The 24051-nt window shown below is 43.6% G+C and overlaps 1 protein-coding gene across 6 annotated transcripts in view; it reads left to right on the top strand.

The window, feature by feature from the left end:
* Positions 1-17696, top strand: part of Sap130 (Sin3A associated protein 130) — a 59921-nt gene extending 42225 nt beyond the window's left edge. For 2 of the 6 annotated variants that reach the window (XM_045150405.1, XM_045150406.1), the window contains exons 14-21: positions 617-794; positions 4129-4233; positions 6416-6774; positions 10839-11111; positions 11281-11406; positions 13629-13732; positions 16185-16298; positions 16818-17696. In XM_045150405.1, coding sequence (XP_045006340.1) covers positions 617-794; positions 4129-4233; positions 6416-6774; positions 10839-11111; positions 11281-11406; positions 13629-13732; positions 16185-16298; positions 16818-16976 — 1418 coding nt within the window. In that variant the 3' untranslated portion in view covers positions 16977-17696. The remainder of the gene's footprint in view (positions 1-616; positions 795-4128; positions 4234-6415; positions 6775-10838; positions 11112-11280; positions 11407-13628; positions 13733-16184; positions 16299-16817) is intronic. The other 4 variants (XM_004668178.2, XM_045150407.1, XM_045150410.1 and 1 more) reach the window with 4 other exon arrangements.
* Positions 17697-24051: the final 6355 nt, after the last annotated feature.

The following is a 24051-nucleotide window of genomic DNA, read 5'->3' as shown; positions in this document are numbered from 1 at the left end:
TACACGTGTGTATATACCTCACACACATCATACACATACTCTGCATACTCACACCAAAAAGTGGTCTATTGAATAGTAGAGAAGATTCTCAGTACTTTGTATATTATGACATTTATTTAGTACAAGTGAAGAGCACATAAAAATATGCATAAACAAGCCGGCCATGGTGGCCCACGCCTTTAATCCCAGCACTCAGGAGGTAGGGGTAGGAGGACCGCTGTGAGTTCAAGGCCACCCTGAGACTCCATAGTGAATTCCAGGTCAGCCTGGGCTACAGTGAGACCCTACCTCGAAAAAACAAAAACACAACAAAACAAAAAAAATGCATAAGCAGACTATCACCTTCCCCTCTGTGCCTTGAAGACAAATGAGCATTTTGCTCTGCTATCTTCTTTTATTCCTTTCATGTACTAGGAAAAACTCACAGCCTCCCATATTCTAGGCACATGCCCTATCACTTAGTCACACTCTAGCCCTTATTGTCTGCTAATGTGGGGCAGTTACAATGTGAATATAATGCCTGTGTTCTAGTTATTTTTCTGTGTTATGTGGTATTTTACTAATGCTTTCCCTGTTTCCTTCTCTTTGTCTTTTCCTGCCACCTCTTTTCCTTCAGCAGTGGTATTGGCAGATGGAGCCACCATTGTAGCCAATCCTATTAGTAATCCATTCAGCGCTGCTCCAGCAGCAACGACTGTGGTGCAGACCCACAGCCAGAGCGCCAGCACCAATGCTCCAGCCCAGGGCTCGTCTCCCCGCCCCAGCATCCTCCGGAAGAAACCTGCCACAGATGGGTGAGTAGACTAGTGCCTGGTGGCAGCACTGCTTCTGGATATGGTTGATATGACTGGGTTTCAAGGCACGGTTTCATGAGCTCACGCTGACCTGGAATTCACTATGTAGTCTCAGGGTGGCCTTGAACTCATGATGGTCCTCCTACTTCTGCCTCCCAAGTGCTGGGATTAAAGGCGTGCACCACCACGCCTGGCTGGTTGCCATTTTTATCTGGCACTTGTTCCTACGATCATAATCAAATTAAATCTGTCAAGATCACTTCTGACATGACATTGCTTAAACTAGAAATATGTTCTCAGATAAAGCCTTGGGAGGCCTCTCTACTGCATGATAAGGTTGATCTCTGACTTCCATCATCAGTCATTTCCATTGGACTTTTAAGAACGCTCCCTGGTATCTTTGAGTACCTTAGCATAGTAATAACTGTGAGCACTTTGAAGTAGGTTTTGTGTGTGTTTAGGAGAATTTTTTGGTGTGTGAGTATATAAGTGTGTGTGTCCCACAGCATGTGTGGAGGTCTGAAGAAATTGTCGGTCTCACCTGCTGCCTTGAGGCAGGGTCTCTTGTTATTTGCTGCTGCAACGTCAAACTAGGTAGATCCCAAGTTTTGGGATACTCCTGTGTCTGCCTCCCACTGCTATAAGCACATTTGAGATTATAGTTGCATGAGGTACTTAGATCTGGCTTTAGGTAAATCTGAACTCTGATAATCAGACTTACATAGCAAACACTTAGTTTTTAAAAAAATTATTAATAACATACAGAGGGGTGTACCAGCACATGTGACACTTTGTACATCTGGCTCTTCATAGGTACTGGGGAATTGAACATGGGCCATCAGGCTTTGCCAGCAAGAGCCCTTAACCACTGAGAAATCTTCCCAGCCCAGCAAGTATGGTTTGGACTAATTTATTTATTTATTTATTCATCTATTCATTCATTTGGCAGAGAGAGAGAGAGGTAGACAGAATAGGTGCACCAGGGTCACCAAACTCCTGAAATAAACTCCAGCCACATATGCCATTTTATGCATCTGGCTTTACATGGGTACTGGGGAATTGAACCCAAGTCCATAGGCTTTGCAGGCAAGTGCCTTAACTGCTGAGCCATCTCCCTAGCACTTTTTTAAAAATTACTTTATTTTTATTTATGTATTAGAGAATGGGCACACCAGGGCCTCTACCTATTGCAGACAAACTCCAGGTGCATGCGCTACCATGTGCATCTGTCGTATGTGGGTTCTGGGGAATTGAAACTAGGTCTTTTTTAAGATTTATTCATTTTTTTGAGATAGAGGGAGAGAGTGAGAATGGGTGCACCATTCCTCTGGCTTGAAAATGAACTCCAGACTGTGCCACTATGTGCATCTGGCTTATATGGGTCCTGGAAAATCGAACGTGGGTCCTTAGACTGCAAGTACTTTAACTGGTAAGCCAGCTCTCCAGCCCTAAACCTAGATCTTGAGAATACACAAGCAAGTGCCTTAACCTTAAGCCATCTCTCCAGCCCTTTGTTTGTTTATTTTTTATTTTTTCAAGATAGGGTCTCACCTCTAGCCCAGGCTGACCTGGAATTCACTATGTAGTTTCAGGGTGACCTTGAACTCATGGCAGTCCTCCTACCTTCTGCCTCCCAGGTGCTGAGAATAAAGGCGCGTGCTACCTCACCCGCTCCGTTTTTTTTTTTAAAGTAGAGTCTCATTCTAGACCAGGTGACCTGGAATTCACTCTGTGGAACCAGGCTGGCTTCAAACTCACAAAGATATATCCTCATTCCTGGGTTTCTCTTATTTATTTATTTTTCCAAGCAGAGAGAGAGAATTGGGAGCATAAGGGCCTCTTTCCCCTGCAAATGAACTCCAGATTAATGTGCCACTTTCTGCACTTGCCTTTATGTAAATACTGGGGAATTTAACACAGGTGATCAGGCTTTCGCAGGTAAGCGTCTTAAATGCTAAGCCATCTTTCCTGCCTGGGATAATATATTAAGAATATGAATATGAGACAGAAAGATGTGTTAGTCAGGTATAGTGGTGTACATCTTTATTACCAGCACTTGGGAGGCAGAGGTAGGAGGATTGCCATGAGTTCAAGGCCAGCCTGAGATTATATAGGGAATTCCAGATGATGGCAGGAACTGAGTGAGGATAGGCAAGGGACCTGCTATATTTTGTTAAAAGCGATAAGCCTGGTGTGATGACATACACTTGTAATTCCAGTATTCTCAAAAGTTCTAGGCCGGCCTGGGCTACATAGTGAAATCTTAAGGTGAAAATTTCTAAGATAAGTATGGCTCAAGAAGCCTGTAATCACTGTACTCAGAACCGTGGGACAGAATGACAGCTATGAGTTAGAGGCCAGCATAAGTCACAGTAAATTCACATTAGCCTGATTCAAAAAGAACACATTATGAAAAAGACAATTAAAAACACTTTTCACGGGCTAGAGATAAGGCTCAGCAGTTAAATGCTCTTGCTTGCAAAGTCTGATGTCCAGGGTTCAGTTCCCTAGTACTCTCTAAAGGCCAGATGTACAAAGTGGCTCATGCACCTGGAGTTCATTTGCAATGGCTAGAGGCCCTGGCCCACCCATTCTCCCTCCTTCCTTCCCTCCCCTGCTTGAAAATAAATCAAAATATTTTTTTCAAAAACCTACTGATCTGGGCTTGGCACAGTACTGCACGCCTGTAATCCTAGCACTAACCCCAGGACCCACATTAGCCAGATGCACAAGGGGCACATGCATCTGCAGTGGCTGGAGGCCCTGGCATGCCTATTTTCTCTCTCTCTCTCTCTCTCTCTCTCTCTCTCTCTCTCTCTCTCTCTCTCTCCCTCCCTCCCTCCCTCTCTCTCTCCCTCTCTCTCTCTCTCTCTCTCTGTTGCTCTCAAATAAATAAATAAAAATAAACAAAAAAAAATTGAAAAGCCGGGTGTGGTGGCACACGCCTTTAATCCCAGCACTTGGGAGGCACAGGTAGGAGGATCACCATGAATTCAAGGCCACCCTGAGACTACATCGTGAATTCTAGGTCAGCCTGAGCCAAAGTGAGATTCTACCTTGGAAAAACAAAACAAAACACAAAAAACACTTTCCAGATGTGGTGATGGCATGTCATTTCAGCACCCAGGAGGTAGAGGCTGAATGATCCAAGCAAGTGCAAAGCCACCCTTGATTGCCAGGCCAGCCAGGTCTACATAGAGACCCTACCTAAGCCAAAAAGAAGAAGTCTGTCATAACCTTTATTTTGCTGTAGACATGCAACTGCTAGCCTTATATTTGATACCCTTCACTACCTTTGGGCTGATGTTTTCTGGGTTTGACTCATTTCTTTCAGAATGGCAGTTCGGAAAACCCTTATTCCTCCTCAGCCTCCTGAAGGAGCTAGTCCTCGAGTGGAAAGCTCTGTGCGGAGTACATCAGGGTCACCTAGACCTGCAGGGTGAGCACATGTATACTATCACTGTTTCTATGACTTGCATAGCATTGTGAAGACAAGAATTGTGACCAGCTACACATACTTTTCCATTTGCATTGTCCACAAGGCCTGTTCTGGCTGCATACCCTGGACATATTTCCCCAAGAGTATCATTTGTAAAGAGAACTCACTCTGCATAGAGCATCTGCCTTGTAGCATTCTGGTGTGTTTAATGAAATGCTGTGTGCATGGTGGGCTGGAGAGATGGCTTAGCGGTTAAGGTGTTTGCCTGCAAAGCTAAAGGAGCCCAGTTCAATTCTCCAGGACCCACATAAGCCAGATGCACAAGGGAGCTCATGCATCTGGAGTTCCTTTGCAGTGGCTGAAGGCCCTGGTGGGCCCATTGTCTACCCTTCTCCTTTCCTCCCTCCCTCCCTCCCTCCCTCCCTCTCTCTCTCTCAAGTAAGTAAATATAAAAATTAAAAAAGAAAAAAAAAGGGTGGGGCATGATGGTACACATCTTCAATCCCATTACTTGAGAGATAGAGGTAGGACGTTGTGAGTTGAGATCAATCTGGAACTACAGAGTGAGTTCCAGGTCAGTCTGGGCTAGAGTGAGACCCTACCTTGAAAAGAAAAATTAAAAAAAAAAAGAAAGAAAGAAGAAATGAAAGAAAACCTTTTGTAAAAATCCTAGACTTTGTCAGGTGTGGTGGTGGTGCACACCTTTAATCCTAGTGCTCAGGAGGCATAGGTAGGTGGATCACTCTGAGTTCTAGGACATCCTGAGACTACAGAGTGAATTCCAGGTCAACCTGAGGTAGAGTGGGACCCTGCCTCTATCTTCAAACAAAAAACAAAAATTGAAGTACTGCATGTAAAAAACGTGGTAGAATTAAGGAAGGCATCATTGTTTCTTTCTGGTGTCCAGGATTGAACCCAGGGCCTTGAAAGGCTAGGCAAACATTCTAGCACTGAAATAGCACAGCCACCCCTATACGTACGACTCATTAAAAACCTGAACTCTGGGACTGTGGAGATGGCTCAGTGGTTAAAAGGTCCTTGCTTGATTGGGCTTCTGCGTGAGAAGGACAAAACTCAGTAGCAGAGGCCAGTAAGTTAAAAAGGAGATCTAAAGGGAAGAGAAAGGAAGGGAGGAGGGAACTTCATAGGTTGGTACTGTATATATGTAAGTAGAATGATTGAGATGGGGAGGGGATATGATGGATAATGGAATTTCAAAGGGGAAAGCCGGTGGGGGGTAGGGTATTACCATGGGATATTTTTTATAATCATGGAAAATGTTAATAAAAACTGAGAAAAAAAAAGGTCCTTGCTTGAGAGGCCTAACAGCTCTGGTTCGATTCCTCAGTACCCATATAAAGGCAGGTGCACAAAGTGCATGCATCTGAAGTTCATTTGACGTGGCAGGAGGCCCTGGTGTGCCCATAGTCACTCTCTTGCTCTCTGCTTCGTTCTCTCTCAAAGAAATAAAAATTAATAATTAAGCCGGGTGTGGTGGCACACGCCTTTAATCCCAGTACTCGAGAGGCAGAGGTAGGAGGATCACCATGAGTTCAAGGCCACCCTGAGACTCCATAGTGAATTCCAGGTCAGCCTGGGCTAGAGTGAGACCCTACCTCAAAAAACCAAAAACAAATCAAAAATAAAAATTAATAACTAACAACAACAAAATAAACAAGGGCTGGAGAGGTGCAGTTGCCTGTGAAGCCTAAGGACCCAGGTTTGAGGCTTGATTCCCCAGGGCCCACCTAAGCCAGATGCACAAGGTGGCACATGCATTGGAATTCATTTGCAGTGGTTGCAGGCCCTGATGTGCCCGTTCTCTTTCTCTCTCTCTCTCTCTCTCTCTGCCTCTTTCTCTCTATCACTCTCAAATAAATAAAAATAAAAGCAAAAGCAAAATTTTAAAAATACACACACACCCAAATTCTGGGCTAAGTACATAGCTCAGTGGTAGAGATGTACTCAGCATACTTGAAGCCCTGAATTTCAGCCCCTGGCACCATGCATGCATGCATACATACACACACATGCACATGTGTGCACACATAGCCAAAGTGCCAGAATTAAGAGTGTCAGTTCTCTTACATGCTTCACAAAAGGAATTAAGTACCCTCCCTGTGGAGACATAGGAGGACAGCTCTTTGACATATGCTGCATGTGCTTTTCTTTTGTGTTTCAGTGCCAAACCTAAGTCTGAAATCCACGTATCTATGGCCACTCCAGTCACCATGCCCATGGAGACTGTGTCCAGTCAAAATAATGAGCAACCTACCATTGCAGTCCCACCCACTGCCCAGCAGCCTCCACCAACCATTCCAACCTTGATTGCAGCAGCCAGTCCCCCATCCCAACCTGCCGTTGCCCTTCCAACCATTCCTGGAGCAGTCCCCGTCACTCCACCCGTCACTACTATTGCAGCCGCACCACCGCCATCAGCCAGTGTGGGTGGCACTCTCTCCACTGTTCTGGGACCTCCTGTTCCTGAGATCAAAGTGAAAGAAGAAGTAGAGCCAGTGGACATCATGAGGCCAGTTTCTGGTAAGTGCATTTACAGAACACTGCTACTTCCCCCTTTCCTGATTTTCTTCTCAAGGGTTCAGACACTTCCGTGACTATCAGCCAGGAGCCCAGCTCCCTGATGCCCACTTTAATGCTTCTTTCAATCAGTGTTGGTTGAGTTTTGTTTGGATTCTTGGTTTACCTTGTTTGTTTTGTTTCTTTTGAGATAGAGTGTCACTCTGGCCCAGGCTGACCTGGAATTTACTGTGTAGTCTCAGGGTAGCCTCAAACTCACAGTGATCCTCCTACCTCTGCCTCCTGAGTGCTGGGATCAAAGGCGTGCGCCACCATGCCTAGCATCTTGTTCTACTGTGTAGTGCAGCCTAACGTACTTGTGATCTTCCTGCCTTATTAGCCTCCCCAAGTGTGTAGATTATAGATGTGTGCTACCTTGCCAGGCTATCATTCATAAGTAATAAAAGAAACTATTTTTGAAAACAAAACCATTTTTGCTGCCCTTTCATGATTAATTTTAGTTTTTGGCTAAAATTTTTAAAAGATTAATTTTCCATTTTATGTCCACTCCTTGTATTTATTAAGAAAGTATTGTTATCCAGGCATGATGGTGCACGCCTTTAATTTTAGCACTTGGGAGGCAGAGGTAGGAGAATCACCACGAGTTCAAGGCCACCCTGAGACTACATAGTGAATTCAGGGTCAGCCTAAGCTAGAGTGAGACCCTACCTCAAAAAATGACCAAAAAAAAAAAAAAAAAAAAAGTATTGTTGCCAGGCATGGTGGCGCATGCCTTTAATTCCAGCACTTGGGAGGCAGAGGTAGAAGGATCACCATGACTTCCAGGCCGCCCTGAGACTATGTAATGAATTGTAGGTCAGCCTAGGCTAGAATGAGACCCTAGCTTGGGGAAAAAAAAAAAAAAAAGACAAAAAAGTATTGTTACGAAAAGTGGATTAAAATATGTTTCCAATTCTTAACGAAATTTTGTTGTCTTGTTATATGGTAAAGATTTGTCTTTTTAAAAATAATACATTTACTTATTTGATGGAGAGAGAGAGACTGGGTACACCAGGGCCTACAGCCACTGCAAATGAACTCTAGACGTGTGCACCCCCTTGCGCATCTGGCTAACATGGGTCCTGGGAAATTGAACCTAGGTCCTTTGGCTTTGCAGGCAAACACCTTAACAGCTAAGCCATCTCTCCAGCCCTGTTTTTTTTTTTTAATTTGTTTTTATTTATTTATTTGAGAGAGGTAGACAGAGAGAATGGCGTACTATGGCCTCCAACTGCTATAAATTAACTCCAGATGCATGTGCTACCTTGTACACTTAACCACTAAGCCATATCTCCAGCCCTATTTTTTGGTGTTTTTTTGAAATTTTATTTTAATTTTTTTATGTTTTTGGTTTTTCGAGGTAGGGTCTCACTCTGGCCCAGGCTGACCTGGAATTAACTATGTATTCTCAGGGTGGCCTTGAACTCAGTGATCCTCCTAAGTGCTGGGATTAAAGGCATGTGCCAGCATACCCAGCACATGAAATTTTAATTTTATTGAGAGAGAGCTAGAAAGAGGGAAGTAGAGAGAGAATGGGTGCACCAGGGCTTTCAGCTACTGCAAGCGAACCCCAGATGCCTGCACCAACTTGTGCATATGGCTTATGTGGGTCTTGGGGAATCAAACCTAGGTCCTTTGGCTTAACAGGCACTTGTGCCTTTGAGGTTAATATCTCCCCCCCCCCCCAAGGTAGGGTCTCATTCTAGCTTAGGCTGGCCTGATGATGAGCCTCTTACCTCTGCCTCCCCAGTGCTGGGATTAAAGGTGTGTGCCTCCATGCCTGGCTAAAAGCTGTTTGTTTTTTTTTTAAATTTTTTGTTGTTGTTGTTCATTTTTCTTTTTTCTTTTTTTTTTAATTTTATTTATTTATTTATTTATTTATTTATTTATTTGAGAGCGACAGACACAGAGAGAAAGACAGATAGAGGGAGAGAGAGAAAATGGGCGTGCCAGGGCTTCTAGCCTCTGCAAACGAACTCCAGACGCGTGCGCCCCCTTGTGCATCTGGCTAACATGGGACCTGGAGAACCAAGCCTCGAACCGGGGTCCTTAGGCTTCACAGGCAAGCGCTTTACCTCTAAGCCATCTCTCCAGCCCATCATTTTTCTTTATTTAAGAGTGACAGAGAAAGAGAGAGAGAGGGAGAGAGAGAGAGAGAGAGAGAGAGAGAGAGAGAGAGAGAGAGAGAGAGGGAGGGAGAAAGGGCGCGCCAGGGCTTCCAGCCACTGCAAACGAACTCCAGACATGTGTGCCCACTTGTGCATCTGGCTAACGTGGGTCCTGGGGAATCGAGCCTTGAACCGGGGTTCAAGGGCTTCACAGGCAAGCGCTTAACCGCTAAGCCATCTTTCCAGCCCTGGTTTTTGTTTTTTTGACATAGGGTCTCGCTCTAGCCCAGGCTGACCTGGAATTCACTATGTGGTCTCTGCCTCCCAAGTGAGCCATCACACCCAGCTCTGAGGGCAATATCTTGTCCTCTACCCTTTCCTGGAGGTTCTTTCTGCTTCGTGGCCACCTTGAGTTGTGCAGCTTTTGTTTCTCTGCCATGCTCCTTCATAGTGGTTCTGCCTTGTGCAGGCCTGTAACATTGGCTTCAGTGCTTCCCGATGCTAACAGACGAGCGAAGCGCCATACTGAAGTCCTTGCAGTCCCTGGAGCCCTTGCTCTGCGCCAGCCATGCATCTTGGGCCGTCTCATTCAGGCCCTACACGTCGTACAGCTCACTTTGGCCAGGAGGATGGGCTCTGGTTCCTCCTTGCACTGCCCTATTTCTTGTCGCCCTTTAGCTTGCACAAGCTTCAGGTCCAAGTCCCGGAGGCCGCTCTAGCTCCTGGCTGCTCATCTTCCCCAGATTGCTTTTAATATCATGACTTAATAGGTGACTTGATAGAAATAGTTTTTTTTTGTTTGTTTGTTTTTGTTTTTTAATTTTGGTGGCGTGCAGCAAATCAAGCTCTGAGGAAGACAGTTCAGGGATAGTTTTCACTCCATAACCCCCGGGATTTGATTTTCATGTTCTGGGGCATAGAAAAAAGACAGGAATGGGACTGTACATCTGTTTGATTTTGTTTTGCTTTTTCAAGTAGGGTCTCACTGTAGCCCAGGCTGACTTGAACTCACTCTGGAGCTCAGGCTTTCTGCAAACTCAAAGTGATCCTCCTACCTCTGCCTCCAAGTACAGTGACAAGTTCATGTCATTATTTATTTATTTATTTATTATTGGTTTTCTTGAGGTAGGGTCTCACTCTTCTTACCCAGGCTAACCTGAAATTCACGCTGTATTTTCAGGGTGTCCTTGAACTCACAGCAATCCTCCTACCTCTGCCTCTCAAGTGCTGGGATTAACAGTGTGCACCATCATACCTGGCTCATGTCCTTTTTTTTTTTTTTTTTTGCTAATGAGAGAGAATTGCTTTGCCTGGGCCTCTAGCCACTGCAGTCGAACTCCAGATGCATACACCACCTTGTGTGCATGTATCACCTTGTGTCTGGCTTATGTGGGTTCTGGGGAGGTGAACCTGAGTCCTTAGACTTTGTAGGCAAGCACCTTAACTGCTAAGCTATCTCTCTAGCCCAAGTTCACATCTTTAACAGAAACTTCCTAAAAGTGCTCCAAAACTCTTCTGCTTCTACCTTACCTGACCACACCTGTAGCAGAGGCTAAGAAATGTTGTTTTGTTTTTTGGCTAAGTGACATTGTATCAGTATTAAAGTGGAAGGAAAATGAAGACTTCAATATTAGGAATCAATTTACAGTTTCTGCCATAATCAGAGTACTGGACATGAGGTCAGGACCATGGCAAGTTTTCATAAGTGTTAGCTCCTAAATGGTCTTCTCAGTACTGGACATGGGGTCAAGATCATGGCAAGTCTTCATAAGTGTTAGCTCCTAAACGGTCTTCTCAGTACTGGACATGGGGTCAAGACTATGGGACATCTCCGTAAGTGTTAGCCACTAAATTGTCTTTTTAACTGCTATTGCTGCTGGGAATCAAGTGAAGCTTTCTGTTATGTTTGGGTTCTCATAGATGTGTGTACTCCATCTCTGACAGCAGTTCCTCCTCTCGCTACCAACACTGTGTCTCCATCTCTTGCATTGCTGGCGAACAACTTGTCCATGCCTACAAGTGACCTACCACCTGGTGCCTCCCCAAGGAAAAAGCCTCGAAAGCAGCAACACGTGATCTCCACAGAAGAAGGTGACATGATGGAGACAAACAGCACTGATGATGAGAAATCTACTGCCAAGAGCCTGTTGGTGAAGGCGGAGAAACGCAAGTCTCCTCCCAAAGAGTATATTGGTAATAGCCACTTAGACTGTCTCCCGACCCTCCCTACTCAGATTAGGAGTCTGGCCTAGACTCTTTTTTCCCTAGTCAGTGTCATTCACAGCTCCTTTACTAGAATCAAACTTTGAGGATCGTTGGGAATATATAAGCTACTTAATATCTTTTCTTCCCTTGTGACTAGATGAGGAAGGTGTGAGGTATGTCCCAGTGCGCCCAAGACCTCCCATTACTTTGCTTCGTCACTATCGGAACCCCTGGAAAGCTGCTTACCACCACTTTCAGAGGTACAGTGACGTCCGGGTCAAAGGTTAGTTTTCCCAGAAACATCCAGTATCAATGCATGAAAGACTATAACTGTCAAACAGAAGAAAATTTGGAGAATAAGGCCAGGCATGGTGGCTCACACTGTAATCTCAGCTCTTGGAAGGCAGGATCACTGTGAATTGAGTTCAGCCTGGGAGTGCAGAGTAACTTTCAGATCAGCCTGGGCTAGAGTGAGACTTTACCAGGGGAAATTTTTTTTTTCTTTTTAGAAAATTATTTGTTGACCCAGGAACCTGTGTTCATTGGAATCACTTAGACTATTGAATAAGTGAAAAGAGACAGCCTAGGTTTAGTAAAGACCATGTGTTAACAGCTCACCAAGTAATAGAGGCACTTCTTCAGTTCCCCGCACACTGGTGAAGAGCTGCCAACGTGCACTGTGATTCTCATAGTACACATAGCTCCCAGGCACTGACGAGTATGTGTACCGCGTCTTTCCAGAAGACATTTTGTTCCACTGGAAATGATCTAGCGTAGGTCTCGAGTAAATATTTTGTGGTGTCGTTGAACCTGAGAGTAATATTTCAGTGAACTCGAATGTAATGATAATTGCTAATAACTATCCAAAACCTCTGCAACTATGGCTAGTTGATGGGCTTTTAAATGTCATTCATCTCATACAGTAAATGTCCAGAAAACTGTTTCCGAGAATTGGCCACACTATTCTTCTGTAATTCAACCTGGAAACCTCTCTAGTGGTTTTTTTGAGGGCTCAGGATAAGTTCGGCTTGGGATAATTACTGTCTTCTGTTGATGATCAGGGACGTGGGTGCTGATACTTAGGCTGAGTGGAAGGAAAGAGGTGGCTCTGCTTTCAGCTATTCTTCCTTACAAGAATAGCAGTGTCTATGAGGAATTAATTCCAGAACCCCATTTGGTTTCTAAACAACAACAACAAAAAACTTCCATAAATTGTATTATTACTTTCCTTGTGTCCGTGATAAAATACTTGGCTGAAGTAACTTAAGGGAAGAAGGATTTATTTTGGCTGATGATTTCAAGGCACATTCCATCATGGCAGAAAAGGTGTGTCAGGAGGACAAGGGCTGCTTGCTTTTACATTCTCCATTGATCAGGAAGGAAGTGGAGACCAAGGCAGAGAGACACTGGCTGGGCTGTAAACAAGGCCTGTCCACAACCTCTCAAGACCCCACATATTGGGTTCAAACCTATGAACCAGTGAGTGACTTTTCCCATTTAAGTCATAACATAACTATATAAATATAGCTGGTAAAATGTTTCATTCAGGCCAGGTGTGGTGGTGCACTCCTTTGATCCCAGCACTCGGGAGGCAAAGTAGGAGGATCACTGTGAGTTTGAAGCCACCCTGAGAATAATAGTGAATTCCAGGTCAATCTGGGTTAGATTAAGACCCTACCTCGAAAAAACAAAAAAAAGGAAAGTATCATTCAGGAAGTGATGACAAGAAAACAAAGCCCTGACACCCCTATACACACACATAGCATCTCTCTTTATGGAATTTTGAAGCATACTTCAGTCCTGGCTGAAGAGTTATAAAGAATGTGGACATAGAACTACACTCAACTTTGACAAATGTCTCTCAGTCAAAATCTGCTTCTCCCAGGTTTGGATGATACATTACATATTTATTACTGTCCTGGTTGGTGGACTTAGCTCCCAAATTTGCAACACAATTTCTCTTTGATGGAAGGGATTTCCTCAAGATGTAGGTAATAACCAAAAGGACTAGCTAGGACTTTCGTGTGTCATTCATGGGTCCTGAGACCAGAACTTTTCTCCCCAGGCCTTCAGGTGCTCATGAGCAGTAGGCAGGGGAACAAAGCTCAGTTTCGCTGAAGGCCATGTCCCCACTTCATTTGTGTTGAGTATGCGCAGATGTGCCTGCCCAGTTTGCATGGATGTGGAGGCCAGGGGAGAACTTGGGGTGTCCTCATATTGCTCACCTGCCCATGGCACCTCTTCTCAGAGCTGAGAATATTAGTTTGTTGTCCTTTCAACTCACTAGATGATACAGTATGTCTACAAGACTTTCTTCTATAACAGAAAAAATATAGAAAGGTTTCGTTCATGCTTTTGACCTTATTCCTAATGGCTTAAATCAGAGGGTTTATTTACTTAAGGAAAGAAGAAATTTTGAGAGAATATTTACACTTTAGCTACTTGAACACAATGACTTACTTTTGTAACAAATGAAATACAGTTCTTATTTGCATGTGGTTCCAGAGGAGAAGAAAGCTATGCTGCAGGAAATAGCTAACCAGAAAGGTGTATCGTGTCGTGCTCAAGGCTGGAAAGTCCACCTCTGTGCTGCCCAGTTACTACAGCTGGTAGGTGAACTTCTGTCGGAGGTGTGTGACAATGACAGCTTGCTAGGGAGATCTGAGGACAGAGCCAGCAGAGCACTGTCTAACTCAAATGTGCCCCTCCCTGAGTTTGGGGCACATGGAAACATTGTCCACTTACGTGGAGGCTGGTGGGGTTTTTGTGTGTGATCTAAATTCAGTTCCAGTACCCAGATCCAAAAATCTGTGGAATATAGCCAGGTGTGGTGGCACACACCTTTAATCTCAGCATTTGGGAGGCAGAGGTAAGAGGATTGCTGTGAGTTTGAGGCCACCCTGAAACTACATAGTGAATTCCAGGCCAGCCTGAGCTAGAGTAAAACCCTACTTCAAAATGGCTTAGCAGTTAAGCACTTGCCTGTGAAGCCTAAGGACCCCGATTTGAGGCTAGATTCCCCAGGACCCACGTTAGCCAGATGCACAAGGGGGCACATGCGTCCAGAGTTCATTTGCAGTGACTGGAGGCCCTGGCGCGTCCATTCTCTCTCTCTCTCTCTCTGCCTCTTTCTGTCTCTGTCACTTTCAAATAAATAAATAAAAATAAAAAAAATTAAAATTTTTTTTTTAATGTTACGTGTTGTCATGGCATTTGAAACAGAGAGAGAGCCTTAAACAGACTTCTCATAAGTCTCTCCTCTCCACTCTTTCTCCCTCAGAGAAGTTGTTGAGCCAGTGCCCTTAACTATGAGCCAAACAATACAGTTTCTGCTTCTCATTGAAGAGCAGGCTTTTATGACCCTACCAGCTTCCAGTATTAGACAGCTGACATCCTCCTTTAGGGAGTAGGATGAACCCCTCCACTTGGTAAAGCCTGCCTTCCATTCCCTCTGTTCATTCTGTTCCTAAGAGCAACCACTGTTTGGCCCTGAACTGTGGACCATATCCTACCCTGGGCACGAGTATATATTTGTGAGTATAAACTGCAATCTATCTCCTTGTCCAGTGTTGGGTCTTACACAACATTCTTATGACACTAGGCCAAGACTCTCTTAACAACTTAGTGAAAAGGAAGCCATCAGACAAGTCTCATGAAGTTATCCCATCTTTGGAGTCACAGTACTCTCAAGACCATTATTCCTCAAGTAGCTGAAAATACAGCCAGGCCAGGCGTAGTGGCACACACCTTTAATCTCAGCACTTAGAAGGCAGGTTGGAGTATTGCTGTGAGTTCAAGGCCAGCCTGGAACTACAGAGTAAATTCTAGGTCAGCCTGGGCTAGAGTGAGACCCTGCTTAAAAAAAAAAAAAAAAAAAAAAAAAGGAAAGACATAGCGAGGTGTGGTGGCAGAATGACTAATCCCAGTACTTGGTAGGCTGGGGAAAAACGATTTTGTGTGTTAAGAGGACAGCCTGGGTTACATATCACAGGTCCTATCTCAGGAAAACAGTAAATATTGGTTGAATGTTTGCCTGGAATGTATGAAGCCACAAGTTCAACCCCCACTGCTTCATAAAAGTGGTTGTACATCTATAATCCTAGCACTCAGGAGGTGGAAGCAGGTGGATTAGAAATAAAAGGTCAGGGCTGGAGAGATGGCTTAGCGGTTAAGGCGTTTGATTGCGAAGCCAAAGGATCCTAGTTCAACTCTCCAGTACCCACACAAGCCAGATGCAAAAGGGGGTGCATGCATCTGGAGTTCGTTTACAGTGGCTGGAGGCCCTGGCACACCCATTCTGTCTCTCCCCCCCATCTCTGTCTCAAATAAATAAATAAAAATAAAATATATTTAAAAAAAATAAAAGGTCATAAACTACATAATGAGTTGAGGCCAGCCAGGGCTAAATTCTTGTGACTAGGTTTAAATTAGCAGGAAAATTATATTTCTGTGAAATTGGCAGAACTGTGTTTTCAGAGGAATTGTGCATTCAGTGCAGGAATTAAAAGTTGTCCTTGCTGAGCGTGGTGGCGCAGGCCTTTAATCCTAGCACTCGGGAGGCAGAGGTAGAAAGATCACTGAGAGTTCGTGGCCACCCTGAGACTACATAGTGAGTTCCAGGTCAGCCTGAGCTAGAGTGAGACCCTACCTCGAAAAACCAAAAAAAAAAAAAAAAAAAAAAAGAGGAAAGAAAAAAAAAAGTATCTCCAAGCTAGGTATAGTGTGCATGCCTTTGATCTCAGAAGGCAGAAGTAGGAGGATCACTGCAAGTTGAGGCCAGCCTGGAACTACAGAGTGAATTCCAGGTCAGCCTGGGCTAGAGTGAGACACTACCTCAAAAAAAAAAACAAACAAGCATGGTAGTGCATGCCTTTAATCCCAGTACTCAGGAGGCAGAGATAGGAGGATAGTCATGAGTTCAAGGCCAGCCTGAGACTACATAGTGCATTCCAAGTCAACCCGGGCTAGAGTGAGACCCTGCCTCCAAAAACTAAAAGTAAAATAAAACCAATAACAAAACGTATCTCTTGGATCACAGTGTGTCCCCTTTGTGTGTTGTAGACAAATCTAGAACATGATGTTTATGAAAGACTTACCAACCTACAAGAAGGGATTATCCCAAAGAAGAAAGCAGCAACTGATGACGATCTGCACCGCATCAATGAGCTCATACAGGTTTGAATGCGCCTCCCTCTTCTCATCGCCCACTTGTTGGCTGTAGCATCTGTCTGTGCAGTCTTCCACCTCTTGTCCACCAGTGTCCTGCATTCCTGAGACACCCAGCCATTTTCTGTGTAGGATGCCTCTGTCCTGAGGATACTTTTGTCTAAATTTCAGGCCAGGGCTGCAGAGATGGCTTAGCGGTTAAGGTGCTTGCCTGCCAAGCCAAAGGACCCAGGTTCAATTCCCCAGGACCAACGTAAGCCAGTTGTACAAGGTGCTGCATACATCTAGAATCATTTGCAGTGGCTAGAGGCCCCAGCACACCCATTCTCCCTATCTGGATCTTTCTTTCATAATTTATGTATGTATGTATGTATGTATGTATGTATGTACGTACGTACGTACGTACGTACGTACGTACGTAGGAAGGAAGGAAGGAAGGAAGGAAGGAAGGAAGGAAGGAAGTAAGTAAGTAAGTAAGTTAGGTCACCCCTTGACCTCCATATGATGCTATATTGTCTTATGTTCCAGGGAAACATGCAGAGGTGTAAACTGGTGATGGACCAAATCAGTGAGGCCAGAGACTCCATGCTTAAGGTGTTAGATCATAAAGATCGGGTCTTGAAGCTTCTCAACAAGAATGGGACTGTCAAGAAAGTGTCAAAATTAAAGCGCAAGGAAAAAGTCTAAATCTACAAGAATCAGGACGGAAACAGAATTTATGAAGAATGATAGTGTGGGGGTGGGGGGTTGGCTATTTTCAAAATGGAACATTGAAATAAAGGAAGTTTTCCTTTTCACACAAGAAAGAGGGACCCCAGCATCCAGCAGCACAGAAGGACCACAGCTGAGCTGACATGGTGAGCCCCATTCTTTCTTGTGACACCTGCTGTGTGACTCCTGACTTGCAGTGACACAGGTCTCTGGCTGGGGTTTCAGCCACCAGTTTAAGACTTGTGTTTGGTGGATTCCTGCAGGACCCATGCTGAGCCTGGACTTGAGTATCCACTTGGACCATCCATCTGTTAACGCTCTACACTGAAAAGAAAACCTCTTCTCAACCCCAGTCAGTTCTTCTATTTGACTGTCAAATGCCCAAGTTGGCCTTTTCCAGTAGTGCCATGGCACCATGAGAGCTGCCACGTCTCACACTAAAGGGTTCCAACTATTAACTACTCTCTTTTTTTTTTTTTTTTCAAAGAAGCATTTCCAAGTGAAGTTGTTACATTGTCTGTCCTGCGTGTGAGAACTGGATTGTGCAGGTCCAGAGCAGGCAACACTTAAGTTGCTCTGAGATCCTGTTCTGAAGTACATTCTTGGTCTCTGTACTTCCGTAGCTGGTGTGATGCTGTTAATCGTATGTACCACACATCTCCAAATGTTAATAAAGGACTTGAAGAGGTTTTTGTACATGAGCAGCTTGCGTCTGTTTCTAAAGTACATCACTGCTTTGCTGAGCCATACTGAAGTGTGCCCACTACTGTTCTTTCTCAGGCACCCTGTGATTTGAAGTTGTTTCAGGCTGCAATCCAGGTGAGTGGATTCTCTTTCAGGACTCTGCTTGCTTGCCACTCTGAAGTAACTTGTGTGGTATAGCATCTAGTCCTAGTTGGTTCCGCTAGACACAAGATGGACCTCTCTTCTGTGTGGTTTCTTTGCAGGCCAAAAAAGATTCTCTCAGAGCTTGCTGTCTCTGGAGATGGTTTGTCCACCCTCCTTCCTTAGGACACATGCTTCCACATGCCAGCTACCACTTCTCTGCACTGTCCTGAACTCAGTTAAGACTCCATTTCTGGGCTATAGAGATGGCTCAGCAGTTAAGGCACTTGCATGCAAAGCCTGATGACCCGGGTTTGATACCCCATTACCCACATAAAGCCAGATACACAGTGGCTCGTGCATCTGGAGTTTGCAGCTGTGGGAAGCCTTGATGCGCACAGAATATTCGATCTCTCTTGACTCTCTTTCTGCTTGCAAATAATAATTTTTTTTTTTTAAAGTAAAGGTCTGGAGAGCTGGTTTAGCGGTTAAGGTGCTTGCCTGCAAAGCTTAAGTCAGTGTTTACTCTCAGGATCCCACATTAGCCAGAACACACAAAGGCACAAAGGTGAGGCAAGCACAACATCACACATGCCCACTGGGTGGTGGAAGTGTCTGGAGTTCAGTTGCACTGGCTGAGGCCCTGGCACAATTCTCTCTTTGTCTCTTGCTTACTTGCCTCTGTAAAATAATTTTTTTTTTTAAACGGGATGGAGGGAGGGCGGAGAAAATGGCTTAGCCGTTAAGGTGCTTGCTGATTCCCAGTGCCCATGTAAGCCAGATGTGCAAGGTGGCACATGTGTGGAGTTCATTTGTACTAGCTAGATGCCCTGATACACCCATTCTCATTCTCTCTCCCCCCCTCTTTTTCTCTCTCAAACAACTAAATAGTTTTTTTAAAAGTTGTAAGACTCAATTTCTACCATAGCATCGGTGCTTTGGCTTACCTGAGACAGCCTCCTTGGATTAAAATGGTAAGTTTTTATCTACTGTGCAAATGGGACAGAAAGAGGCAACGCAGGCTGTTGGCCTTCTGGAGTGGGTCCTGTAGAAGACATAGGGCAACAGAGGCTACATCACTGGAGTGTTTCATTGGGATGTGGAACCAACCTAGAGTTAAATTGTATATTGGAAGCCCGTAGTGGAGGTGCACGCCTTTAATCCCAGCATTCGGGAGGCAGAGGTAGGAGGATCACCATGAGTTCAAAGCCACCCTGAGACTCCATAGTGAATTCCAGGTCAGCTTGAGCCAGAGTTGAGACCCTAGCCTGGAGGGAAAAAAACTGAACTGGGTACCAGCAGTGTGAGCTCCTAGATGAGTGTTCCTTTGTGTTAGTCCAACGTGTGCATTTGGCCCCAGTGAGCATATGTGGTATGCCAGTGTAGGACAAGATTACATCCTATTGGGAGTCTATGTATAAGCATAAGAATGCTAAAACATTTTCTTAAATTTTATTTGGGCTGAGAGATGGTGGTTAAGTGCTTGCCTGTGAAGCCTAAGGACTCCAGTTTGAGGCCTACAGGACCCACGTTAGCCAGATGCACAAGGGGGCGCACACGTCTGGAGTTTGTTTGCAGTGACTGAAGGCCTGGTGTGCCCATTCTCTCCCTCTCTCCCTCTCTCTCTCTCTGCCTCTTTGTCACTTTCAAATAAACAAACAAAAATTTTAAAAAATTACTGGCAGACAGTGAGTAAGGGCACATCAGGGCTTTATGCCACTGCAAACAAACTCCACATGCATATGGCTTTACATGGATACTGAAAAACTGATACCTGGTCCTCAGTCTTTGCAGACAAGTGCCTTAACTGCTGAGCCCTCTCCTGCCCTGTTTTGGCTTCTTTTTTTGGTTTTTCTAGGTAGGGTTTCTCTCTAGCCCAGGCTGGCCTCGAACACATAGTGATCTCCTACCTCTGCCCCCCAAGTGCTGGGATTAAAGGTGTGCATCATCATGCCTGGCTTATATTTTATTTTTTATTTATAAGTTTTTTAATTTTTTATTTATTGATTTATTTGAGAGGGAGAAGCAGGGAGAGAATGGGTATAGCAGGATTGCTGAGTTCAAGGCCACCCTGAGACTACATATTGAATTCCAGGTCAGCCTGATCCTATCTTGAAAAACAAATGTTTTGAGTACTTTTAAAGAGGAACCAATCACCATAATCAAGACTGAGCATGTCAGTCCTGAGCTTACACCTGTGCTGGTTAGTCTCAGTTGCCAACACGATGCAGAAGTACCTAGAAGACAAATCTTTCGGAAGGTCTGTGGGGGTCTTGAGATTGGATTAGCTGAAATGGCAAGAGCTACCCTAGCTGTGGACGGCTCCATCCTATAGGCAGGAGTCCTGGGACCAAGTAAAAAGGGTAAGTCAGCCGGGCAAGGGGAAGCAGGGCTTCAGAAATTGCTCAGTGGTTAAGACACTTGACTACAGAGCTTAATGACCTGAGTTTGATTCCCTAGTGCTCCTGGGTCACTGAGTTCTAGGCCAGCCTGAGACTTAATTCCAGGTCAGCCTGGGCTAGAGCAAGACCCTACCTTGAAAATCGTAAAAGAAGCTAGGCAGTGTGGCACAGGCCTTTAATCCCAGAACTTGGAAGGCAGAGGTAGGAGGATCGCCATGAGTTCGAGGCCACCCTGAGACTACATAGTGAATTCTAGGTCAGCCTTGGCCAGAATGAGACCCTGCCTTGAAAAACAAAAAAGTCCACAAACCAAAGAGAGGGAGAAAGCCAGCTGAGCCACCAGTGTTCCTCTGCTTCTTGACTGCAATTGAAACATGGCCAACTGCCTCCTGCTCAGGCTCTGAGTCTCCACTGTATTGGACTCATGAGCCAAAATATGCTAGTAAGAAGAAAAGCAATTGATACATTGTGTCTGATTTCTTGTCTTCTGCCTTTTCCGCTGACCACATCCCCAGGCATGATAAACAGTTCATTCACAATAGATCAGTTTGTTTTTTCTATTATGTTAACTAAACTATACAATGTGCAATCTTTTGTTGTTTTTTAAGTATAATTTATTTATTTGATATAGAAAGTGGGGGAGAGTGAATGAATGGGCATGCCAGGGCCTCCAGATGCTGGAAACGAAATCCACACACATGCACCCTCTTGTGCATTTGGCTAACATGGGTCCTGGGGAATCAAACCTGGATCCTATGGCTTTGCAGGCAAACACATTAACAATTACGTCATCCTTCCAGCCTTTGTTGTTTTTTTAAATAATTTTTTATTGACAACTTCTATAATTATAAACCATATCCCATGGTAATTCCCTCTCTCCCCCCACTGTCCCCTTTGAAACCCCACTCTTATCCCCTCCCCCTCAATCAGTCTCCTATTTTGATGTCATGATCTTATGATGGTCTTGTGTAGGTAGTGTCAGGCACAGTGAGGTCATGGGTATCTAGGCCATCTTGTGTTTCTTCTTTTGAGAACTCTCTATTTAGTTCCATAGCCCATTTTTAACTGGGTTGTTTGTTTATTATTTAATTTTTTGAGTTCTTTGTATATCTTAGGTATTAATGCTCTATCAGATGTATAGCTGGCAAAGATTTTCTCCCATTCTGTAGGTTGCCTCTTTGCTCAACTCAGTGTCTTTTGCCATACAAAAGGCAGGTAATTTCATTAGGTCTAGCAATTAATGTGTGGTTTTATTGCCTGAGCAATTGGGGTTATATTCAGAGTCTTTGCCAAGACCAATATGTTGAATTGTTTCCCCTACTTTTTCCTCTAGCAGTTTCAGATCTGATATTACAGACTTTGATCCATTTGGACTTAATTCTGCATGGAGGAGAGAAGGATCTATTTTCATCCTCCTATAGATATACATCCAGTTTTCTCTGTACCACTTGCTGAAGAGGCTATAGTTACTCCAATGAATATTTTTGTCATTTTTGTTGAAGATCAGTTGGCTATAGCTACCTGGACTTAATCTGGGTCCTCCATTCTGATCCATTGATCTACATATCTACTTTTGTGCTGGTACCATGCTGTTTTTGTTAATATGGCTCTGTAATATAGGTTAAAATCAGCTGTGATGATACTACCAGCCTTATTTTTGTTGCTCAAAAATGTTTTAGATATTTAGGGTTTTTTATGCTTCCAAGTGAATTTTGGATTGATTCTTCTATCTGCGTGAAGAATGCCATTGGAATTTTGATGGGGATTGCATTAAATGTGTAGATTGCTTTTGGTAAGATTGCCATTTTCACAATATTGATTCTTCCAATCCAAGAACAAGGGATGTGGGCTGGAGAGATGGCTTAGTGGTTAAGCGCTTGCCTGTGAAGCGTAAGGACCCCGGTTCAAGGCTCGGTTCCCCATGTCCCACGTTAGCCAAATGCACAAGGGGGCGCATGCATCTGGAGTTCGTTTGCAGAGGCTGGAAGCCCTGGCGCACCCATTCTCTCTCTCTCCCTCTACCTGTCTTTCTCTCTGTGTCTGTCACTCTCAAATAAATAAATTAAAAATTAAAAATTAAAAAAAAAAAAGAACAAGGGATGTCTTTCCATTTCCTAGTGTCTTCTGCAATTTCTTGAGTATTTTTATTGTAGAGATCCTTCACTTCCTTGATTAGGTTTATTTCAAGATACCTTACTTATTTATTTATTTATATTTTTTTGGTGCAATTGTGAATGGGAGTGATTCTGTGATTTCATTCTCTGTGTGTTGTTAGCATATAGGAAGGCTACTGATTTATGTGTGTTTGTTTTATATCATGCTACATGGGTATAAGTGTTTATCAGCTCTAACAGTTTGCTGGTAGAGTCTTTAGGGTCCTTTATGTATAGAATCTTGTCACATGCAAATAATAACTTGATCTCTTCCTTTCCAATTTGTATCCCTTTTATGTGTCTCTTGCCTTAATGCTATGGCTAAGGACTTCTAGTACTATATTAATTAAAAGTGGGGACAGTGGACACCCTTGTTCCTGATTTTAGTGGAAAAGCTTCAAGTTTTTCTTTATTTAGTAATATGTTGGCTGTAGGCTTGTCATAAATAGCCTTTATTATGTTGAGATATGTTCCTTCTGTTCCCAGTCTCTGTAGGACTTTTCTCATAAAGGCATGTTGGACTTTGTCACATGCTTTTTCTGCCTCTAATGAGATTTTTGTCCTTCAGTCCATTTATAAAATGTATTACTTTTATCAATTTGCATATGTTGAACCATCCCTGGATCCCTGGGATAAAGCATACTGGGTTGGTATGAATAGTCCTTCTGATATATTCTTGTATTCTGTTTGCCAATAATTTTTTGAGACTTTTTGCATCTATGTTCATGAGGGAGATTGGTCTGTAATTTTCTTTTTTTGTTCTATCTTTCACTGGTTTTGGTATCAGGGTGATGCTTACCCTGTAGAAGGAGTTTGGTAGGATTTCTTCTTTTTCTATTTTATGGAAAAGTTTAAGAAACATTGGTGTTTGTTCTTCCCTGAAGGTCTGGTAAAATTTACCAGTGAATCCATCTGGGCCTGGACTTTTTTTAGTTGGGAGATTTTTGATAACCACTTGGATCTCCATACTTGTTATAGGTCTATTGAAGTGGTTAATCTCATCTTGATTTAACTTAGGTAGGTCATATAAATCAAGGAAAAAACATCCATTTCTTTCACATTTCCAAACAGTGGAGTATTTGTTCTTATAGTATGTCCCTATGATATTTTTAATTTCTGTGGTATCTGTTGTGATGGTGCCTTTTTCATCTCTATTACTCATTTGTGTCTTTTCTCACTTTCTTTTGGTCATATTTGCTAAAAAGTTTATCAATCTTGTTTATCCTTTCATAGAACCAACTCTTTGTATCATTGATTCTTTGGATTTTTTTTTTGTTGTTTCTATTTCATTTATTTCTGCCCTAATCTTTATTATTTCTTCCTGTCTAATAATTTTCAGTTTGCCTTGTTCTTCTTTTTCCAAGGCTTTAAGATGAAGCATTAAGTTGTTTACTTGCAATCTTTCTAAAAATGTTTTTTTGTTTGTTTTGGTTTTTCAAGGTAGGGTTTCGCTGTAGCCCAGGCTGACCTGGAATTCACTATGTAGTCTCAGGGTGGCCTTGAACTCACAGCAGTCCTCCTACCTCTGCCTCCGGAGTGCTGGGATTAAAGGCGTGCACCACCATGCCCAACTTTTAGTTTCTTAATATAAGCACTTAAAGCTATAAATTTCCCTCTTAGGACTGCTTTCATTTTGTCCTAAAGGTTTTGGTATGTTGTGTTATCATTATC

This window comes from Jaculus jaculus, chromosome 5, assembly GCF_020740685.1.
Source record: "Jaculus jaculus isolate mJacJac1 chromosome 5, mJacJac1.mat.Y.cur, whole genome shotgun sequence".
NCBI classification, from domain to species: Eukaryota; Metazoa; Chordata; class Mammalia; order Rodentia; family Dipodidae; genus Jaculus; species Jaculus jaculus.
The sequence above is the reverse complement of the archived record's forward strand: the minus strand, read 5'-3'. Positions and strand labels throughout refer to the sequence as shown.